The sequence below is a fragment of the Spinacia oleracea genome, chromosome 1, assembly GCF_020520425.1.
Source record: "Spinacia oleracea cultivar Varoflay chromosome 1, BTI_SOV_V1, whole genome shotgun sequence".
Lineage (NCBI taxonomy): Eukaryota > Viridiplantae > Streptophyta > Magnoliopsida > Caryophyllales > Amaranthaceae > Spinacia > Spinacia oleracea.
In genome coordinates this window covers 126,401,060-126,422,400 of record NC_079487.1, presented here as the reverse complement: position 1 = coordinate 126,422,400, position 21,341 = coordinate 126,401,060, and the positions used below count along the sequence as shown (strand labels likewise).

At 37.6% G+C, this 21,341-nt stretch overlaps 4 protein-coding genes across 5 annotated transcripts; 2 read left to right on the top strand and 2 right to left on the bottom strand.

Moving 5' to 3' along the window:
• Positions 1 to 568: 568 nt before the first annotated feature.
• Positions 569 to 12,571, bottom strand: LOC110798467 (uncharacterized). Its single transcript, XM_056834517.1, has 6 exons — positions 12,481 to 12,571; positions 6,073 to 6,987; positions 3,806 to 5,849; positions 3,441 to 3,695; positions 2,973 to 3,136; positions 569 to 1,061 (listed from the first exon to the last, which is right to left on the bottom strand). The coding sequence occupies exons 3-6, from the start codon at positions 5,846 to 5,848 to the stop codon at positions 569 to 571; spliced, it is 2,955 nt and encodes a 984-aa protein (XP_056690495.1). The 5' UTR covers position 5,849; positions 6,073 to 6,987; positions 12,481 to 12,571.
• On the top strand, positions 8,890 to 11,136 carry LOC110782905 (L-type lectin-domain containing receptor kinase IX.1-like). The gene is given in 2 exon segments (XM_021987160.2): positions 8,890 to 10,195; positions 10,198 to 11,136. Coding segments are annotated over 2 exon segments (2,016 nt in total). The 3' UTR covers positions 10,908 to 11,136.
• LOC110782906 (probable serine/threonine-protein kinase PBL28) lies at positions 11,734 to 14,964 on the top strand. 2 transcript variants are annotated; one of them, XM_021987162.2, is made up of 7 exons: positions 11,734 to 12,337; positions 12,469 to 12,653; positions 12,853 to 13,051; positions 13,152 to 13,309; positions 13,403 to 13,507; positions 14,253 to 14,375; positions 14,451 to 14,964. In XM_021987162.2, exons 1-7 carry the CDS (start codon positions 12,139 to 12,141, stop codon positions 14,685 to 14,687), a joined length of 1,206 nt encoding a protein of 401 aa, XP_021842854.2. In that variant the 5' UTR covers positions 11,734 to 12,138; the 3' UTR covers positions 14,688 to 14,964. The 2 variants fall into 2 exon arrangements, with proteins under 2 accessions (XP_021842854.2, XP_021842855.2); XM_021987163.2 differs by having other exon boundaries at positions 11,734 to 12,397.
• On the bottom strand, positions 12,894 to 19,736 carry LOC110782907 (GCN5-related N-acetyltransferase 5, chloroplastic). Its single transcript, XM_021987164.2, has 4 exons — positions 18,984 to 19,736; positions 15,895 to 16,204; positions 15,155 to 15,200; positions 12,894 to 13,032 (listed from the first exon to the last, which is right to left on the bottom strand). The coding sequence occupies exons 1-3, from the start codon at positions 19,643 to 19,645 to the stop codon at positions 15,168 to 15,170; spliced, it is 1,005 nt and encodes a 334-aa protein (XP_021842856.2). The 5' UTR covers positions 19,646 to 19,736; the 3' UTR covers positions 12,894 to 13,032; positions 15,155 to 15,167.
• Between the last annotated feature and the right edge of the window lie 1,605 nt (positions 19,737 to 21,341).

The window sequence follows — 21,341 nt, the reverse complement described above, 5'->3', positions numbered from 1 at the left end:
ACATACTTGTTCCAAACAAATGTTGTCCTATTTGTTCCAAAAAATGTGCAATAAAAAGCTCCGAGACATCCAAAAATCCACAGAGGCTATATTACAAGTGTGATCCTTGTAACCATTTTATGTGGTGCAAAGGAAGTGTTCTACACCAAAATCAACAACACCAACAGCAACAGAGCAATATAGAGTATGAGGGAACATCGGAAGACAACGACAATATAAGTGACGAACTGAAGAAACTGAAGAAAAGAGTGAAAGAGCTCAAAAAATTCCAAGCTGCAGCAATTAAAATAGGAATTGTAATGTTTTTGTGTCTAATGTTTGTAGTAAAGAAGTAATCAAGACAAACAATGATGGTTGTAATGACACGAGCACATGAATTTCATTTATCAATAATATGCAAGTCTTTGAACTCGTAACTGAAATAGTTTGTTTCCAAAATAAACCGAACATCAAGTTGTGGGTAGCTTTACAAAAAAATGCCAAAATGTGCCACAACCTAAGTTGTTTTTCAAAATAAACCTAAGCTTTAAAACAGAAATACTAAACTGAATCCTAAGCTTACTTCTAGTTATGCAGCTTTGGACTTCTTGCTGCTCGATGCATTAGATGTTGGAGCCTTCCTCTTCCTAGCACCAGATGTTGATGCACCAGCAGAACCAGCAGCAGCTGCAGCAGATTCTTTCCTCTGTTTTGCAGTGGAACCTCCTTTACAGGTTCTTGAGTTATGCCCAATTTGCTTGCATTTCCCACACTTGACAGTGGTGTTTCTTTTCCCCCTCTTCTTCTCATGAGCACCTCTTCTTCTCTGCTTGGCTGGTCTGCCAGCTGCCCTTCTCATTAGTGGGGGAAGAATCCTAGGTAGCTCAAATGTAGGCCACTGTGTTGAGTCAGGCATGGGGTGAATATGCTCTGAGTATGTGAGCTTATAGGCTGCCCCTTTGAAGTAAGGAGAAACAAAATCTGTAGGATTGAGTCTTTGATGGTATATTACCCTAATAGCATGCTTGCAAGGTATACCACACCCTTGCCATTTCCCACAACCACAAACTCTAGCAGCAAGCCTAATAGGGTGTAATACCCCAATATTTTATAATTTTGTAAAATATATTTTATAGTCAAACTATAATTATATCCGTTTTTAGTTAGTCTCTTTTAATATTTTCAGAAAATTCAAAACGCTATTTTAAATTTAGTAGGACTCTTATTATGAGTACTATATATTTGTACTTCCGTTAAACCTAATATTAGTTTCTATAAAAACTCTCATCGTTCTGCCGTTTGCAATATCCCTTACCCTAATTATATTAGACCCGTGCCCTCTCGTGATTTTGAATGCAGCAAAGTGATCTTTAAAAAGAAATATGCTAGTTCCATCTTTTTCCTGCGTCGCCGTCATCAAATTCAATCTCATGCGTGAGATTACAATCACCCAAAAGTCTACCACTTATTTCCACCACACCTTGTTCTATTTTGATATCAAGTAATTTATGTTCAGACTCATTCATAGGACAATTCTTTCGGTTCGACGCAGATCCGTTTTTGTGATGGATATTTTGTTCTCGAAAGGTAATCACGCTTAGTCCCTTCTAATAGTTCGTGTATATTATTAGTTGTAATCACACACACTAAGTCTCTTAGAGTTGTATGTTATTGTTAATTATATGTATTTCTATTATAAGATACCGTTAGATTTATAATCTCTTAACTGGCGTTTGTGTACTTGATTCTTATGATAATACTAGTACTTTATATAAATCAGTATGCTTTATATTTTTAATGTATCGTATAGTTTAAGTGTTTCTTATTGTGCTAGTTATTGGTAATTATAGAATTAGCCTTGAGCATAGGAGTTACGAGTAGAATGTATTTATTAATGATATTGTTTCAGAGATTATCATGTAAAGGATATAGGTTTAATTGTGAGATTGATCGAGAATTAGTTTATATTCGAGAATTAGTTTTATTGTCCTCAAAGAGCTAAAGTATATTATGGAACAAATTATGTCATAATATTATCTTGTGATATTGTGCCAAAATCGAGATGCATAGCTTATTAATCCATAATGGATATCGGTGATATTGATCAGGTTATGAGAAAGGTTGAGAATATAATTGTTGTATTATTGGTTTGAGGCTCAATGTGATAGACCTTAGTTCTTGGCATGTTGGTAAGGAGATGATAACCATTAGTAGAGGAGCAAGATACAATCTTTATTATTTTCTTATTATCCCCAAAGTGGGATTTGGTCCAAAAGTGGCCTTGACTCAGAGAGTCTTTCTAGTAGCTATTGAGAGTTTCAAGTTTTTATACTTGTTGGTTTATTATTCAAATTACCCATGTCCAAGGCTAGGTATAGAACAAAGAGCAAATATGGCACCTATTGGTTTGAGTACGTTTAGTAGAGGAAAAGATCATATTGACATATTTGAGGTTCATAGGAGAATATTTATAGTTTCCATAGAGTATGGAGTTAGTTTTATCTTTGGGATCGTATTTGAATGTAATTTCATACTACATTATTTATATGAGCTTTATTATATATTCTACATTAGTATGTTTTTGTATATTACAGGTGATTACTCAGCTTTTTGCTGACGTGTGTGCTTATTTGTTATGTGTGTTTGTGGCCATGTCTTTTTCTTATGGTGGCCCTGCGACGATCCTTTTGGAATTTGTCCTCTATGGTGAGCAGTCAGGATTAATTGGAGCAGACTGATCGTGAAAGATCGCAGTTCAAGATGAAGGAGCTCAAGTGTTATTGTTTAGTCTTTTATGACAGTTTTACACTTTTAGTTTAAATAGACCACCTAGTAATCGAGTTGTAATAGTTTGAGTATTGTCAGCCTTAGCACTTGACAATGTGAACAAGTGTGGCGGTGATACCTCCGATCTAGTTATAAGCTTCCGCAATATTTTTATAAAGTCTATATTATTTCTTATTTATTTCTAGTTAGTAAATCGGGGGTGTTACATAGGGAACTTCACATGACCATCTAAAACCTCAAATTCACCCCCCCCAGCATTAGTTGCATAACAGAACCTCGAGTCAGCACTCCTCTCTTCAAGCTCCTTAGTAGCATATGGCGTCAATTGATCGGGTCCAATGTCAACAGCTTTATCAAATCTGGCCCCGATCTTCGTCATGCACCAAGACCTTATTTCTAACATAACAGAATACAATAATTGGCATCACACATTTTAATGCAAAATAAATACCCGACTCGGAAACTTGAACACATACCCGACTCGGACACTTGAACACAAACCCGACTCGGACACTTGAATACAAACCTAAATAAATAAGTTCCAATGACACAAAAATAGGATAAAATGTAAAGGATTACCTTCAAGAAGTGACAAAACAGGAAGATCCCTAAAGGGTTTGGTACACGCGTTGAAGGATTCCACAAAGTTTGGTGGTGTTGTGATCACAAGTGACCCCAACATCAAACTTGTGTCTGGACCACTGTTCAGGCACTTTGTCAAGATATCCCACTGCTTCTGGGATGAGTTTGCCAATCTTTTCCATGGCTTTGTTGAAGACATATGGATTGTATGCATCAGCAGCAACCCAGAACAAGTCATGGAAGGTTGTGCCACTGTATCCAGCTTGTCTGCAGTTGGTATACAGATGCTGAGCACAGACCCTCCTGACTGCTTTGGGGAAAACATCATACAAAGCAGATTCTACTCCCTGCATAACACAATTCCAAGTTTCAATAACTAGGGAAGTGAACCAGAAAACTGAAAAAAATATAAACAATACTACAAATAATAAAAACCAAGAAAGGGAGGAGTAATTACCCTCATTTTGTCACTAATAAAAGTCCAGTCATCCCTCTGGCACCCATGTTGAACAAACAAAGCCTTCAAACTTCTGAAAAAATAGGACCATGTGTCCATACTCTCCGTACTCACAATGCTATAGGCTAATGGAAAAATCTCATTATTCCCATCGATAGCAACTGCAGTGAGGAGAATTCCCTTATAGTATCCACTCAAATGTGCACCATCAATGCCTATGATAGGCCTACAACCTCTTAAGAAACCCCTAACTTGTGCAGCAAAGGAGAAAAAGCAAGCCTTGAAACGGGGTGTCACGTTACCAGAATCTGCAGTCCAAGTGACCAAGGCATAACTCCCAGGATTGGTAGATTTGATCATTTCAGCATAGGATGGTAAAAGGGCATATGACTCATCAAAACCTCCATAAATTTGCTGCCTCCCGAGGCTTCTCACCTTGTACATCAACCTCTGTTTCACTTGTACCCTATAAATCCCCAATGCCTTTCTTTGAAGTGTCTTAATTGGGATTTCTGGATTTGCTTCAATGTCAGGAAGTAGTTTGGTACATAGCCACTGAGATGTCACCATGGGATTCTCCTCAAGTCTCCCACAAGACTTGTGCTCACTGACAAGAGTTTTAATGGCCCAACTGACCCCATCCAACAACACACAGGCATGGATCCTCCAATTGCATGACTCAACCAGACACATTGCAGTGAATCTGGTTGTATCAGCCTTTTCAACACTCACAGCAAATCCCTCTTGAATACAGAAGTCTCTGAAGACATCCATGAAGTGTGTCTTGCTTTGGAATATCATCCATGGTTGCAACTTGATAGTCCCCCATGGCATGCTTCCCACAACTTTCCCATTTGCATACAAATTATCCAGCTTATTACTCCCATCTAAATGATCCTCAAAACTTCTCTCAGAAATTACCTCCTTAAGAACATCTTGTTCTTCATCTTCTTCAATTTCTTCGTCAATGAAATCGTCGGAGTTGAAACCAGGTTCACTATCACTCTCACTCTCCTCAAAATTTTCATCATCACTCTCATCATCCCATTGCTCCTCTTCCTCCACATTGTATGCAGTGGGTTTCCTCACCCTTGAACCAGCAGGCCTTCCCCCCCTCTTCTTAGGAACAAACTCACCCGTCTTCTTAGCATGACTTCTGGAAATTCTGAAACCCCTCCCTTTGTTTAACTCAGCCCTGTTAGGAGGGGGTGTCTGATCTGGCTGGTGTTCTGTTTGATGTTGTTGCTGCTTTTCTGTGGGTTGGTGTTGCTGTTGTTCTGTTTGTTGTTGTTGTTGATGTTCTGTTTGTTGTTGTTGCTGATGTTCTGTCTGTTGTTGTTGTTGCTGTGGTTGTGTCTGTGGTGAGGTTGGTGGTGATGGAACATTTGGTGGTGGTGAGGGCTCTCTTGGTGGTGATGGAACATTTGGTGGTGGTGAGGGCTCTCTTGGTGGTGGTGAAGGCTCTTTTTGTGTATTTGGTGGTTGGGAACCTCCCGGGGAAAGGCAGTCAGCATGTTGTGAGCTGTAAACACGTACGTACTCTACGCTTAAATCCTCAACATCATACACAGGCACCTCAATTGCCACTGTGTTTGCCAATTGCTCCTCCAAATCCCTTTGAATCTCAGCCTCCCTTTCTAACCTTCTCCTTTCCTCTTCCCTCTCCCTCTCAAACTCCTCAGCTTTCCTTCTAAGTTCTGCAGCCTTCCTTTCCTTCCTATCCTTCCTTTTCTTAACTGCAGTCCTAAATTGGATTGAAGTTTCCTTCTCATTTGCCTTCTCTATCCATATTTCCACAGTATCTGTGCGCTTAAATAAACCCCACATGCCCATCAAACCAACATCATTCAACAATTCTACTCTTTTATTCGTACTAGGATTAACATAAAACAATCTAAATAAATCGGGAATCAGAACATCTTGCTTAATAGAATCATCAAACAAGTCATCAACCAAATCCATGTAGTTCGTTTCATCAGTATCTTGTACCCTCACATCAAAATTCCGATCATTATAATGACATAACAACCAAATTGCGACCATCCTATACAAACAATAAACACAACACAAAAATTCAAATTAATGAACTAAATCATTAGGCAAAACAACAAAGCACAACCAGACACTATGTTTTACCATTAACACCCCAAAATTCAAGTTAACCCATCTCATGGAAAAATCACGATTTTAGCAAAACCCTAACCCTAATCAAAGCAAAATTCGCAAAAAATAGCACCAAGAACAAGAAACGAATTGAGTGAACTAACCTTGACACAATTTTGATGAAGTTGAAGCCACAAATTCCAGTCCTTTGCTCTCCTTGCACCCACTTTTGTAGGACTCGCGAAAACTGCAGATTTTTGGACCAAATTGTCGATCTTTTCGTGGGGATTTACTTCGACTAACTATTGCGAGTTGTTTTACACAAATCCCAGCGAATTTCGATCTTTCTCTCTCTTTGGTTTGGTACTCAAGTGCTCTCTAATGGTGTAAGAGAACAGAGAGAAATGTCGAGGAAGAAGTTGGGAAGTTAGGTTTTGAATTTTTTTTTATTTTTTTTTTTTTTTCTTTTTTGATATGGCGCCAGAAAGGACAAGTAAGGGCAACAAGGTAAAAACATGGTAACGGAGGATTAACGTCCGTCAGACAAAAGGGCATTTAATGATATTATTGCATACGTCAGGGGTGTTTGGTGCATTTTGGAAAGTTTAGGGGTATTTGGTGCATTAAAGTAAACCTCAGGGGCATTTGGTGAAAAATTCGATTTTTTTTTTATGGTGCAAATAAACCACAATGATGAAAATACAAATTATAAATGAGGAGGGAAAGTCTAATCTATGAACTGATAGACCTTTAAAATTAATCAATAAGCCAAGACAGCATTGGTATTTTGTATGAACAATTAGTTAACATGATTTACAAAAGAATGAAAGAAACAAAACTACATATTTGCTCATCTTAAATTATTATTGTAACCAAAAAAAATAACTCAAAGTCTAATTTTAAATAACGGTCGGCCTGATAGTGTGTCCCTTGTTACACCCTTGTCGGGGTCATCACCCCACAACATGTAATATATTACGGGGTTACAATACTACTTACAATTTTATAAGGGTCTGATCAGGGACCTTCACGTATCGGTGAGTCGGTGTCTATATAGAGGGCTATAACAGCCGTTAACCCTGCAAATAACCATCATTGCATCACTTTCGAAAGTAAGTCAATTGATTAACTCTAAAGTAAGTTAATTAAATAACTCTAAAGATACTCATTACTCAACTCTCTAATCGCCCATCACACTCAACCGCACACTCAAATCAATCTCTCAATTGAGACCGAGCTTGCTTATCTTTTCTTGCGCAATGTGTGAACAATGATAGGGTACGATTGTATATACCAACATAACCCATTCCAAATTTCCAATAGCTACAATTACACCAAGTCCAATAATTGATCAAAACAACTAACGTTTAAGGGTTGGGATTCTGGGGAAACCTCCCTCTAACTTATGCAGCCGTCATACTTAAAGCCTCGATAATAATAATGTACCAAACACAAAATATTTTGGGTGTGAATGAGCCACAAAGGCAATACAATTATAAATGGAAAAGAGAATATTTGATCATATGATCTATCGAACACAGACCTTTAGTCATACCGAGTCGTTGTTAGACCAAGACCTCTTTGATAATGAACGCCAAATATGTGGGTTTGAATCAGTCTAAATCTTGCTAGTTGACTTTAAGGAGACAACAAGAATACAAGACCCATGTTGACTTAATCAAGAGGATAATGTAGTTTTACCTGATCACTTGCCTTTGTTGTCAAACGACCTAGCTTAGTGCAACCAACAAATTAAATAAACGGTAGTATAAAATATCTAAAACCAAGGTTAGCTGTTCATCACGTTATACATTGTTGAAGGCATACATGAATCGAAAGGCAATATATTTTATTTTATTTTGTTACATTGACATTATCATATACTCCCTCCGTCCCGGAATATTTGAATCGATTTGACCGACACAGAGTATAACACAAAATAATTGACTTATTATTCAATTAGATGGTACTCCCTCCATTTCTTTTTGATGTATCCATTTCAGAAAGTGGGGAGTTTTTAAAAAAATTGGAATCTTGGTTTGTATTGGTATAAGTGTAATGATTGAGTGTAAGAAAAATGATTGTATGTAATAGATTATAATAAAAAAAAATAAAAAAAATAATAAAGAAATAAGGTAAGAGAGAGGAGTGATAATGATGGGTGATAAAGGAGGTGAGAGAGTGAGTATATGGGGAAGGGAAAAGAATTAAATAATAGGGGTGGGAAAATTTAGGTAGGAATATGGGTAGAATCTTTAGGTATTTTGGTAATTAGATAGAAATATAAGGGTATTTTAGGATAAAATGTATGTTCAAAAATAGAAACGGATACAACAAAAAGAAACGCTTAAAATGGAAACGGATACAGCAAAAAGAAATAGAGGGAGTAGTTGATAGTGGGGTATTTTGTGTCAACTTTTTAAAGGTGATAAGGGGGTAGGGGGAGGGTGCATGGAACCGCAAAATGACATGCGAAAGGGTAGTTGATATAATATTAATAAAAGTTTACTATTTATAGAAACGGTGCAAGTAATTCGGAACGGCTTTATAAGGAAAGTGATGCAAGTATTCCGGGACGGAGGGAATACTACGTATTGATTATATTCACTTCAAAAAACAAATACTCCCTTTAATATAACAAACTATAATACGGGTGCGTTCTCTTCCGCTTAACATTGACACGAGTATGAATTTATCTTAACTTAATTTAACCTATTGGACTTGATCAATCTAATAAGACCTGATTGGAACCTATAAACCTGATAAAACCTAATTGCAATTTAATTTTTTAATTTTTTAATTTTTTCTTTAAGGTGAAAAGAAAGCACCTAGCTACGTGATTACAGTTTCTTAGAACTATTTAAATATACTTCGTATTAGTTCAAACGTTTGTAGGGAGCATTATCCTAGAATTATTCGTACGTTAGTTTCCTCTTCAATTCTTAGTATCCAACTCTTGGCTTGTTCATTACAGAACAAAAATGGGTGCATTTTCAGTTATCTCTAAATACTTCTCTTTACTTATCTTTGCCCTGATCATTTCCCTTTCTCTTTCTCTTCTTCCTACCACTAACTCGATTTCCTTCAAAATACCTCGGTTCGAGCCGAATGCATCAGACATACATTACCAGGGAGATGCAGTATACTCCGTAGGGAAAGTGGAGTTTAACAAAGTTAACTACATAACCCGGGTTGGGCTAATTACGTATCATGAAAAAGTGCGTCTTTGGGGGAAAAAATCTGGAAATGTTTCAGACTTTTCTACCAATTTCACCTTTGTGATTGACACTTTAGAGCAGCCGTTGGGTAATTATGGCCATGGGTTCACATTTTTCATTGCTCCTGCTGGTTTTGAAATCCCGCCGAATTCAGCAGGCGGCTTTCTTGGGTTGTTTAACACTACGACATCCCACTCTTCAAGTAACAAAATGATCGTAGTCGAGTTCGACTCGTTTGCAAATCCTGAATGGGATCCAGATTATGAGCATGTTGGTATCAACATAAACTCGGTTGAATCAGCTGTGAGTGCGCGTTGGAATACTAGTTTACATAGTGGACATCCTGCTCATGTTTGGATCAATTATAACGCGACTACAAAGAATTTGACCGTGTTACTGTCGTACACAAACGACAGTAACAACAATGTAAGGCTCTCTTACCCCATTGATCTAAAGGAAGTCATTCCTGAACGGGTTAACATTGGTTTTTCAGCTGCAACGGGGCAGTTTGCAGAGCGACACATTCTCGAGTCATGGGAGTTTTATTCTAGCATGAACTTAACTGAGGAGGACAAGGCCTTGGGGAAAGATGGTAGTGATAATGATTTACAAATAAAACTCAAACTGAATAAGTTGGGTTTGATTCTTGTATCTTTGGGTGTTTTTGTATTTATTTTGGGAGGGATAATATTAGTGTTATACTTTCTATGTGTAAAAAGGAAGAAGCCTGAATTGGAAAACGTAGAGGATACCTCATTCAACGAGGAACTTGAGAGAGGAGCTGGTCCGAAAAGGTTTTCGTATTCTGAGCTCGAGTCAGCCACACACAGTTTCTCAAGTGAACGCAAGTTGGGCGAAGGAGGATTTGGGGGAGTTTACAAGGGCTATCTGGTGGACTTGGACATGCCAATCGCGGTGAAGAAGTTCTCAAGGGGAGGTACACAAGGGAAAAAAGAGTATAGTACAGAAGTTAAGGTTATTAGTAGGCTAAGGCATAGGAACCTAGTGCAGCTTATAGGTTGGTGCCATGATAAAGGTGAATTTCTTCTTGTGTATGAGTATATGCCAAATGTAGCTTAGATGGTCACCTGTTTGGCAACAAGACTCCTCTATCTTGGCCTGCACGGTACAATATAGCGCTTGGGTTAGCATCCGGCTTGTTTTACCTGCACGAGGAATGGGAGCAATGTGTGGTGCATCGCGACATAAAGTCTAGCAATATAATGCTGGATTCTAATTTCAATGTCAAACTAGGGGACTTTGGTTTAGCTAGGCTTATGCAGCATGGACTTAGTGCCCAGACGATAACTTTAGCTGGAACATTTGGGTACATGGCCCCCGAGTATTTAAGTACAGGAAAGGCGAGCAAAGAATCAGATGTATACAGTTTCGGTGTGGTTGCATTGGAGATTGCTACGGGAAGGAGGTCAACTGATCTGGTGGAGGCAGGAAGTCATAAAGGAAAGGGATTAATACAATGGGTGTGGGATCTTTATGGCAATGCTGAACTGCATTTAGCTACTGACCCAAAGCTTCATGAAATGGAATTCGATGTTAAACAGGTTGAGTGTTTGATGATCCTTGGTTTGTGGTGTGCTTATCCTGATTACAGTCATAGGCCGTCTATAAAGCAAGCAATTCAACTACTCAACTTTGAGACTACTATGCCTAGTCTTCCACCTCAGATGCCTGTTCCGATCTATCAGGTGCCCGTGATGATGCCGTCAGATAGCTCTAGTGGCCCTTCTTTGCTTACGAACAGCATTGAAATTGGTCGCTAGATCTCATTACAGATATTCTATCCCGTTTTACGTCTCGTTGCCTATAACACCTGATAACTAAATTTAAGAAGGTCATGTTTCATTGATGATCTACCCGCTGGATCAATATACTACATTCATGCCTATGAATTCGCATTTTGTGTGAGAATTGCCTGAGTTGTATACTATTTTGTGTTTGATCTAATCATTGGAATGTGATTTACTTGTACTGTCAATCTCTCGCTCTTTCTCCCCTTACTTCCCTACCCCATCTAAACACACGGAAGATAACTTACGCTTCTTCTAAATGAGCTTCTACGGGGATCGGGATTGAGGGGACTGGGGAGGGAGGAAAAATAAGAAAAGCAGCTTATGTATAGTTATTATGTGAGATTGTGAGTCATCGTTCCAAAACATCCCAGTTCTTGAAACTGCGTTTTAATGATTTTATGAACTGTTTGTCTTTCCATAGCAAAGACATAACCAAATGTCTATTATACGACTCATTTTCCCCTACATTACACTTCCAGTTCAATGTCAATAACTTTGAGGCCGATTGATTCTAAGGCTCTATTCATTTTACCTTAATTTCCCTGAACTGAAATTACTTTACCTAACTAAAACTGAAATGTACTGATTGAAACTGGACAACTTTACTGATTGGAACTTATTTTTACTGATTTCCTTTTTTTTCTCCTTTGGGGTTGTTTTTTAACAGAGTATTACTCTGTTTTGTTCCAAGGCGAACAAAATAGGGCCTAAGAGCAGATATTTATAGACTTATAGTTCTTTTCCAACAGTCAGGAAAGCACTAAAACAAACGTGGGCTCAATAATTTACTTAAAGTTGATGATTGCAACCAAAAGGAATAGTTAAAAAGGCACAAAATCTATACAAATTATGAAGGGGAGAAATAATGTTTAGACAAATTAATTTTAATTTGTGCATGAAAAGGCCATCTCAACAGCCATGGCCATCTTTTCACTCTTTCAAGAAAATCTATTGAAGGAAAAGAAATGAAAAATAATAATAAACAAAAAAGGAAATAGAGACTACTCGTATTTCCTTATCAAACCAACCCTACTCTCCTCCCAAAAGCAAGCAAGCAAAAAACAGGACCCTGAGTCTCACACCCTTGCTTTTTCTTTTCCTTAAAGTACTATCTATCTCATTTTCTCTCTCTTAAATCTTCAGGTAGTTAGAAGGTTAGTGTAATGGAGTATTCTTCAAATCAAGTTTTCGCTTCCTCTCTATGTACTCCTCTTTAAGGATTCCTCAACTCATACAGTACTTGTGTAAGTTTAGTTTGTCTCCCTACAGTGCTTCGATCCCTCTAGTACGGTGTATCAACGTTATTATCCAGCACGTGATTAACTTCATAATGCCCTTTGGGTTGGTTTCGGCATGGAACAAACGGAGGAGGAGCAAATCTCAGGACCAGGGTGAATCCTGTAAGGCTGAAGATTTCGATTGTGTCTTTTTTAAGGTTTCGATGAAACTGGCAAAAGGAGGTTTTCTAATCATTGTAATGATAAATGTCAATCATGAAATTTACTTATGATGATATGTAAAACTTTTTCAGGGATTTACAAACCTGTAGAATATTGGCAACTTCAGGAACAGAACCCACCTGCAAAAAGACACCAAGGATCATCTGTTTTCACCCTCAAGGAGATGGAAGCAGCCACAAAATCATTCAGTAACGAGAATTTTGTAGGAAAGGGAGGTTTCGGATGGGTATACAAGGGCACCCTTCGATCAGGAGAGGTATGGTTTAGAGTTTGGACTTTGGATAGTAGGACTCTTGTCTTTACAAAGACTGATTCAATCTGAATTTCATCTTTTACCCTTTCATATGGTTCATTCATTGAACAGAAACTTGACTACTTGAGTGAAAGAAACGGCTTACCTGTATTACCAGTTTAAATTAATCTGATAGAAGACACTTGCTCTGTGGATTCCTCAGGTTGTAGCAATCAAGAAAATGCAGTTGCCACCTGTTAAAGCAGCAGAAGGTGAGCGTGAATTTCGAGTGGAAGTTGACATCTTGAGCAGGCTGGACCATCCGAATCTCGTTTCGTTAATCGGTTATTGTGCCGACGGAAAGCACCGGTTCCTTGTGTATGAATACATGCAGAATGGCAACCTACAAGATCACTTGAACAGTAAGCTCACTTCGCTCGGAAGGGGCATATTTTAAAAAATAAATAAAAAATCTCTAAATCACTTGAAATTAATCAATAAATAACATTTTGTTAACAATAGGTGAAAGAAAGATGGATTGGTCAACAAGGCTCAAAGTGGCACTAGGGGCAGCAAGGGGGCTTGCCTATCTCCATTCAAGTTCAGCAGTAGGGATTCCAATCATCCATAGAGATCTCAAATCAACCAACATTCTTTTAAGCACCAACTTTGATGCCAAGGTAAGAAATCTAACTCACATATATAGCTATGTTTTATTCTCGTATGCTGACTTGTTGAGCAAGTAACTGACGAAGCCAGTGGCTGTTACACAGATATCAGATTTTGGACTTGCAAAGTTGATGCCAGAAGGACAGGAGACCTATGCAACTGCCAATGTATTAGGCACTTTTGGCTACTTCGATCCAGAGTATACATCGGTATGCTTAATTTTTCCAATAAAAGTTTTATCTGATTTATTCCTGCTTCATACATATAAGACTAAAACTGAACTTTCCGGTCTTCTTTTCTACATTCAGTTTTCCTCTCTCAATCTCTCCTTTCTTACTTTTTTCTCCGTTTACTATTGGGGAGGGGTCGAGGGGATGATTTCATAGAAGGTAAAGAAACATATCTATCATTCAGATCAATCCAGCTGCATTGACCTTGGATAATCCTAAAAGAAATAGCATCCTCATGTTATAAACACAGAGACAGAGCCCACTTTAAGTCTCTTAACAGCAGAATGTCTTCAACAGAACTAGGAGTGATAATTACTACTTATAACCTCAAGCAAACTGAACAATCTCAAACAAAACAAAGGGGTTGTGGATGGAAACTTGACAGTCATAAATCATTCCCTCGCCATTTATATATTGGGTTCACAAGAAGGTATAATGAGTTGAAAGACATGTGGAACTTGTTTTGAACTTAGGTCTCAGATACCAAGACACAAACCCCTGAAGATTTTTCCAGCTGATATCCAAAAAAAAAAAAAACATATGAATTACCATATTCTAGTCTAAACAAAATTATATGTTTTAGGTATGGTCTGTCCATGAAAGAGTTCTACTTGCTCAATATTGGAATGATGGATCCACTCTTTCATATGCTTCATTGTCTATCAACAAACTTGTTGCATCAGGTAATAAGAAAGATCCTAATGTGATGGTATACTGGTTACAGACAGGAAGACTGACCCTACAAAGTGATGTTTATGCATTTGGAGTAGTGCTGCTTGAGCTTTTGACAGGACGCAAAGCGGTCAACCTAAACCAGGGGCCAACAGATCAAAACCTCGTGTTACAGGTATATTACAGTGGAAAACACAATACGAAAGCCAATGGATATGTATAACTGAATAATTATCTGAAAATCTTTCAGGCTAGAAACATGTTGAATGACCGAAAGAAGCTGCGAAAAATTATAGATCCTGAGCTACCACGGAACTCGTACACGATGGAATCTACAGCTATGTTTGCAAATTTAGCATCACGCTGTGTACTGATTGATAGTACTGAGAGACCAACCATGTCAGAGTGTGTTAAGGAGCTCCAACTGATTTTTCATACGAATTCCAAAGGCTTGGGTATGGCTCTACATACATTTCGAATGATCTGAACCAACAAGCTTCCATCATCTTCCATCATAGGAATGGTCCAACATTCATTCAACCAATTCATTTCATGGCAAAGCTTCTAAGATTTAACTTGCCTTGGTCAGTAGTTCCTTAAAGGAGAGAAATTGTAGGTTTTATTTCATTTTGTATCCCTCACAAAGAGGAGGGGGGTCACTTTTCGTGTTTGTTGGTGTGGGTATGGTACATGTTATCTTTTAGTATTTATAGAACATGTATGTACGAGTTTATTAGTGAAACGGAATGATTTGCACAGCTCCAGCATCATTTCTCAAATAAACCCAATTAAGAAATAACCCCAGCTCATATCAGAGCACTTTTGTCTGAGGAAAGTAGGAAGGGAACATACTGTAATATCGATATACTCATACATACATATACAAGGTATACAACTATGCAAGGATGTAAACAATTTGCACATACTGTAACTGAATTTAACATTCTGACTCACCTAAAGCTGGATATCATGCATCCATATCAAGAGAGCTCTTCAAAACCTGAAGTGCAATAGGAGTTAGTTTAATAAAGTAGGGCACGTTTTTTGAAAATCATAACAAATATTTGTGGGGGATGATGCAGAACGACAAGATTTTATAACCAGTATGACAGATCTACATGACCACAAGGAAAAATCCAAATCGGTTACACAGCAACCTAACAAAAAAATGCCCTGTTTGCAAACGACCATAAATAATGTTTCAAGAGCACCAACCTACCATGGTGCCAAAGAAGACATGTATCCTTGACCTAAGGATTAAAAATAAGTGATCAATCCTTCTTAGCCTTCTTAGGGGGGGGAGGGGGGGAAGCATGGGAATAAGAATAAACCCGATCCTATCTACATGCTATCCAATTTATGACAATGAAAAATAGAGAGGCAACTTCCATAAGACCGAATCATATTGTATTTCTCTTGTCATTCACGTGTGTTAAGAGTGCGGGTGAAGTTTCATCAGAAAGTTCAGCATACGAAGAATAATTTAGAGCTGAAATTGACTATAAGGTTACCAGGCTCAGTTGCGAGTCATAATTCAAAACATGTTAGTTGCACAGACTTCAGTAAATGCACACGCACAAATAAGTCCCGATGTGGTGGTGTATTTGAGAGAGAAAAGATAGAACAATAGGATAATTGGGTTCGTTACTGAGAGTCCCATTCCCAAGTGCAAAAGAGTATGATACTATGATTACCTCATCAACTAACAGAGGTTCTGATTCTCTCCCATCCATTAAAGACGGGGCCACTTCTTCATCCCTAGCAATGACCGTTTCCAAGGGCTTGCTCAAAGTAGGAAGTTCTTTACACATCAAATGTTTCCGTCTCTGCAGCTTGAGTAGGACTAAAAAGTTGTCTGTCGTAACAACAGCATATCCGGCCTTCTTATACATGCTAAATGGTGCTGAGTCAATCATTCTACAATGCAAGTATACATTTTTTGTCGAACTCATGTTTGATATCAGTTCCTCGCTTGCCTTCAGAAGATGCCAACCTATGCCCCTCCTGAAATATATAACAGTATACTTTATGCCTAACTCAAGCAATCATAAATGACAAGCATCAATCTGCATTACCAACATAGACATAAAGTTGCAACTTCTTCTTTCAATAATACTTCAGACACCAGATGATAGTTTCGCAAACATCAAAGATTTCAGCATCCAACAAAATGATGGTCAATTTCCATTTTGAATTCTCAGGTTAAGATAAAGATCCGAGAAATTTACTTGCATATAAGTAAATATATAAGCAAATATTTAAAATAAACATTCAGCTGGGTTTTTCGCACATGTTTGCTATCTTCTACCAGAGAAGAGATGAAGCAAGTGAAACACCTGCATATGCTTGAGAATTATAAGTCTATAAAATGAAAGCTTATGTACAAGGATTTGCGAGCTTTGACATCTAAGGCTCTAAGCTTGCATCGGTTCTAAGTATTTGGTCCCCTGTTGCCACACTAACAAAAGGTATGCGTTTTTGGTATGCAGTCAAGGCTCTCCAGGGAAAATAGATTGCACACGATATGTCAGCAAGCTTATGAAAATCATTAACATTATTTACTGTACTTTTCATGAGGAATTTGATCAGAGCTATGTCATTATCCGGAACTACCAAGGCCCCAGTCATGTTTCAGATTAGCTAGAAAATAGTTTCAGAGGATAGTCACCGGCCAAAGCCCAAAATCTCAGATAGACAGGGATGCTCTTGTTGGTTATACTCTAAGTCTCTAACTCTATGAGATACCAAGAATGCAATAAAAAGTTAACAAGGAAGAAAAGGTCATTATCAAACTGCAAAGGAGATAATTTCAAAATATTTATTTGCAGAGAAGTGTACATTGTACTAAAGATGAGAAACGTACTCTATCCTCTACTCTTACTTTGGACCTTTGGTTCTCTGCTGTAGTAACTAGAAAGTGTCACTGTGTCAGATGTCGATTGGAGTTCACATTGCTTTGTACCAATTGTAGCTCTGCTAAGCTTAACAATCATTTTGTGTTTTATAATCCATACCATTTTGATAACTTAGAATTTAGGATATCTTAGAATTCTCGTTGCTTCTCCTCGGCTCCCCCTCCTCACTAGCTCGTTGCTCCGTTTAAGCTCGAGGTAATTTTCATTTTGTTAATTTAATTTTTCGTCTTTCGATTTAATTTCTGCTCAATTACATGATTATATGTAGATTTTATAGTGATTTTGTAGATTATAGGTTGACTTTAAAGTAATTTCGTTTTTGGTTTGTGATAGTTTGATGTGGTATGCAACTATGCATGTCTTGCACTCTTACTGATTTTTCCTCTAAATGCTTTTTGCTGATGTCCGATCACTATATATTTAAAGGACTATGGTTTTGGGGAATTGGGTGTTGACTTAGCTATTTAGGGGCAATGATTTTCTAATTGTAAGGAATGGGGGTAGGGGTTGTGCGATTGTTGTTGTGTTTGTGTGTGAAAATGTTTCTATGGGCTATCAGTAGCAAGGAACCGTTGCCTCATTATCACCGGAGATTTGTGAAATACAATTAACTATTACTCTGTATGTCCACTCTTACCCAACATTATATTGGGGTTGCCTTTAATTTATTTTTATTTTTTATCTTTGTTGTAGTTTTTCAATGGAAATGGGTCGTAGAAAAACAAGAGCTAACAAAAACTAATGTCCACCGAACTGAACAAATAATAATCAATACCAACAATAAACACAAAAGTCCTCTTAAGAATTCAAAGTCTGTTTCTAAATTCAAATACCCTCCCTGTGAAGAGATTTATAAGTCGAAGTTTGCACATAGAGAAGTTTCTTATGGCCAATCTATTGATTTTGATTCCTTCACGGATGGTGGAAGCCCTTTTGTATATGATTGGTTTAACGCTCAAAGTTGGGTCCGGTTATTATCCGGTGGTGCTAAAGTATACCCTAACTTAGTAAGAGAATTTTATGCCCACACAAACTTTAGTGCATTGTCAAAAGGGGTTGTAACTAGTTGGGTTAGGGGTAAAGAAATTGTAACTAATGAGCAGAATTTGTCTGAGGTTTTACATTTCTTCTAGGATGTTTGATTTCACACAAAAGTACAACGATCATAAAGATTTTGATCTTGGAGAATGCATACAATTGTTGTTGGGTTAATAACAATGTTATTGGTCGCCATAAGAAGCCAACGTCGAAAGAGTTAGAAGCTAATGTTAGGTTGCTTCATCTGATTTTGGCAAAAACATTTATTCCTCGTCCTGGAAACAAGTCCTCAGGTACCTGTCTTGACGTATTTGCTATGTACTGTATTCTAAGCAAAAAGAAAATGAACATGGCCATGGCCATGGCCATGGGAAGGTGAGGTATCTCACTGAGAAACACCTGATTCTCGATTTAGCCATTTACCAAAGGTAATAGTTTCATATCCAATCATCTAAAATGACAGATAAAGAGAGCTCATATATCTTTAAGCACATCAGTGACCAAAAGCATGTAAATGCAATTTGCACAATACAGAAAATCATTCAGTTGCAATCACAATTCGAATTACTCGATCATATATATCTCATAGATTAGACAGCACCTTAGAAACGTAATGTCCCCAAATCCAAGCAACAAAATCCACATATTATTCACACACACATACAATTCCACAGCATCATAAACAGTAATCTTCTCCCAATTTCCTCACTAAAACTCCTCCACACCCAAATTCCGACACATCAAAAGCATCAATAGTACCAACATTACTATAAAATGTAAACTACATATACAAAAACCAACTATTTATAACAAAGAAAAAAGAATGTCACCTTCGAAGACGGTCTTTTACGGTCATGTTACAAATGTAAGGGCTGTTCTTAGGTGGGGTTGGGGTAGGAGGTGAAGAATTAGCACCCCTTCTATCAAAGGATACCTCCACTGTCCCAGCCAACTCTTCATCTCCACTTCCTTCTTCGCCCCGAAAAAACCCAATCAGGGTAACACAATGAGGCAACAAACCCCTCCTTTCAATCATATACTGCTTAATCAAAAACCCTAACACAGTCATATACATATTAGGCAAAAGCATGGACTCAGCAAATGATTCTGCAAGCAAATCAACAGTCATATCAAGCTCCGTATCCTGCATTGCCCTAATATACAAATACCCAGATGGCAATTTGCAAAAATAAGTGAAATTTTCGAGAAATTGAAGCTTTTGAAGCTCTTCCTGTAGCTCTTCATTGGTCAAAAAACGCCGGAAATTTTGTGGGGTTTGGGTCTTATAATCAATGGAAGAAGATGGAGTCGGAGGTGAAGGATGATCAGGTGAGGAAGAAGAGGTGGAGAAGCGAATAAATGGGGATTGATTTGATTTTTTTGGAGGGGAGAGAACGAACGATTGAAGCTTTGATTTGGAAGACAATTTGGAGTGGAAAGTGTTATGGTGGTGAAAAACGATTGAAGGGAGGAGAAAGAGTGTGGCAGCCATTGATGGGAAGAGGAGCTCTGCGTTCTACACTTGTGCAAGAATTGGAGGATTTGCAAATGATAAGATCGGTACTTGTGAAGTTGTGAACTAAATTTGTGATGAATGGATGATAGATTGATAGGGGTAGGGATGGCAGCGGGTCTAGGACCCTATCCGGACCCTATCGGACCCTACCCTAAAATTAAGATATGGATCTTTATTTTCTAGACCCTATAGGGTAAGGTAGGGTATGGGCATATGCTGTTTTTTTTAGGGTAGGGTAAGGGTCTTATTTTTTCAGACCCGTACCCTACCCATACCCTACCTACGGACCCTTAAGACTCATACCCTACCCATACCCTATATTTAGACCCGCTTAAATTTTGTTATTTTTATGTACTTCACTTTTTTTGTAGGATGTTGATGATGAAGTAGATGATGATATGGACGATAACTACTCTAAAGTACTGAATGGATGTCTATTTATGTTGTGTAGTTAAGAATGTGGGATTTTGTAAATTATGAGCTTCGTACTTTAAAATGTATTGCATGTGTTTAAGGAAAGACAAGGGTAATTTTTGAATACTAGCTATTTATTTGTTTTCAATGCCTTATTAATCGTTGTTCTTGTATTATTTTTGCATATTAAATATAATTGCATACAAAAAAGAAAATAAAAGTTATAGTTTAACGCGGACCCGCATAAGACCCTAGACCCTACCCATACCCTGTCGGACCCAAGGGTCCGGGTAAGGGTCTTATAATTTTAGACCCTATAGAGTAAGGGTAGGGTATGGGTATATGTCAAAAAGTTAGGGTCCGGGTCCGGGTATTACTAGACCCTATCCAGACCCTACCCATTGCCATCCCTAGATAGGGGGATTTCTGGGAGGAGTTCCCAAAGCCTTCGGGCACTGGGCTAACTTTGATGGACATCGTTCCTCCACATTAAGATTTTTTTTCATACTCAATGCTCGAATCCTAGAATTTGGTTAAAGAGCGGTAGATCTTTAATCACTTATGTCAAACTCAATTATTAAAGGAAATTTTTAACATCTCTTACCAACCAAGGGAAACGTATATCTGTGAATAGTGCAAATTACATGACACTTTCGTAATTAAATTGGTAGGAGATCTAAAAAAAGGTAAATAGTGAAGTAAATGAATAGAATATTAGGTTAAATGAATACAAAATTAAACTTGGTATTACTCTTAATCACATCCTAAATTTATATGGTTATACAAGCACCTTGCGGCAAAAAACGCAAAAAGACATAAACAAGTAAAAAAAAACACAACTTTTACATCCATTTTAATTAATTTATTATTACATTAGTGTTTTTTTTTTTTTTGACGGGTATTATTACATTAGTTCCTAAATATATTTTGTTACATATAAATATGTTAATTTTTTTCTTTAGTTTTAAATAAATTTTCTTTACTTGTTTTAGCAAATGTACGTACATACTTTTAAGCACATGTAACGTGTATATAGGACTATGTTTATATTAAGGGCGTATTCGGCGGTAGCGCTTGAGGTAGCATGTAGCGTTTTGAACGAGTCAAGACGCTACTTGTAAAATTTGTAAGTGTTTGGTGAGGTATCGAAAGAGTTAAACGTTAAAATTACCAGCGTTTAAGTTAGCAGGTATCGTTTGACAAATTTATATTAAAGTTTTAAATAATATTCCAGCTTTTATTTTATTTTATAATATCA

What these genes read in the sequence shown, in the direction of transcription:
- LOC110798467 (XM_056834517.1), bottom strand. Translation starts at nt 5,848, where the DNA reads ATGGTCGCAATTTGGTTGTTATGTCATTATAATGATCGGAATTTTGAT. An exon ending in GACACAAGTTTGATGTTGGG is followed by an intron (nt 3,137 to 3,440) that starts GTCACTTGTGAT and finishes TGCATGACGAAG; the next exon opens with ATCGGGGCCAGATTTGATAA. An exon ending in GGTCATGTGAAGTTCCCTAT is followed by an intron (nt 1,062 to 2,972) that starts GTAACACCCCCG and finishes ACACCCTATTAG; the next exon opens with GCTTGCTGCTAGAGTTTGTG.
- LOC110782906 (XM_021987163.2), top strand. Translation starts at nt 12,139, where the DNA reads ATGTACTCCTCTTTAAGGATTCCTCAACTCATACAGTACTTGTGTAAG. An exon ending in GATGAAACTGGCAAAAGGAG is followed by an intron (nt 12,398 to 12,468) that starts GTTTTCTAATCA and finishes AAACTTTTTCAG; the next exon opens with GGATTTACAAACCTGTAGAA. An exon ending in GCACCAACTTTGATGCCAAG is followed by an intron (nt 13,310 to 13,402) that starts GTAAGAAATCTA and finishes GCTGTTACACAG; the next exon opens with ATATCAGATTTTGGACTTGC.
- LOC110782907 (XM_021987164.2), bottom strand. Translation starts at nt 19,645, where the DNA reads ATGGCTGCCACACTCTTTCTCCTCCCTTCAATCGTTTTTCACCACCAT. An exon ending in GTAAAAGACCGTCTTCGAAG is followed by an intron (nt 16,205 to 18,983) that starts GTGACATTCTTT and finishes TATATATTTCAG; the next exon opens with GAGGGGCATAGGTTGGCATC. An exon ending in AACCTCTGTTAGTTGATGAG is followed by an intron (nt 15,201 to 15,894) that starts GTAATCATAGTA and finishes ATTGCACTTCAG; the next exon opens with GTTTTGAAGAGCTCTCTTGA.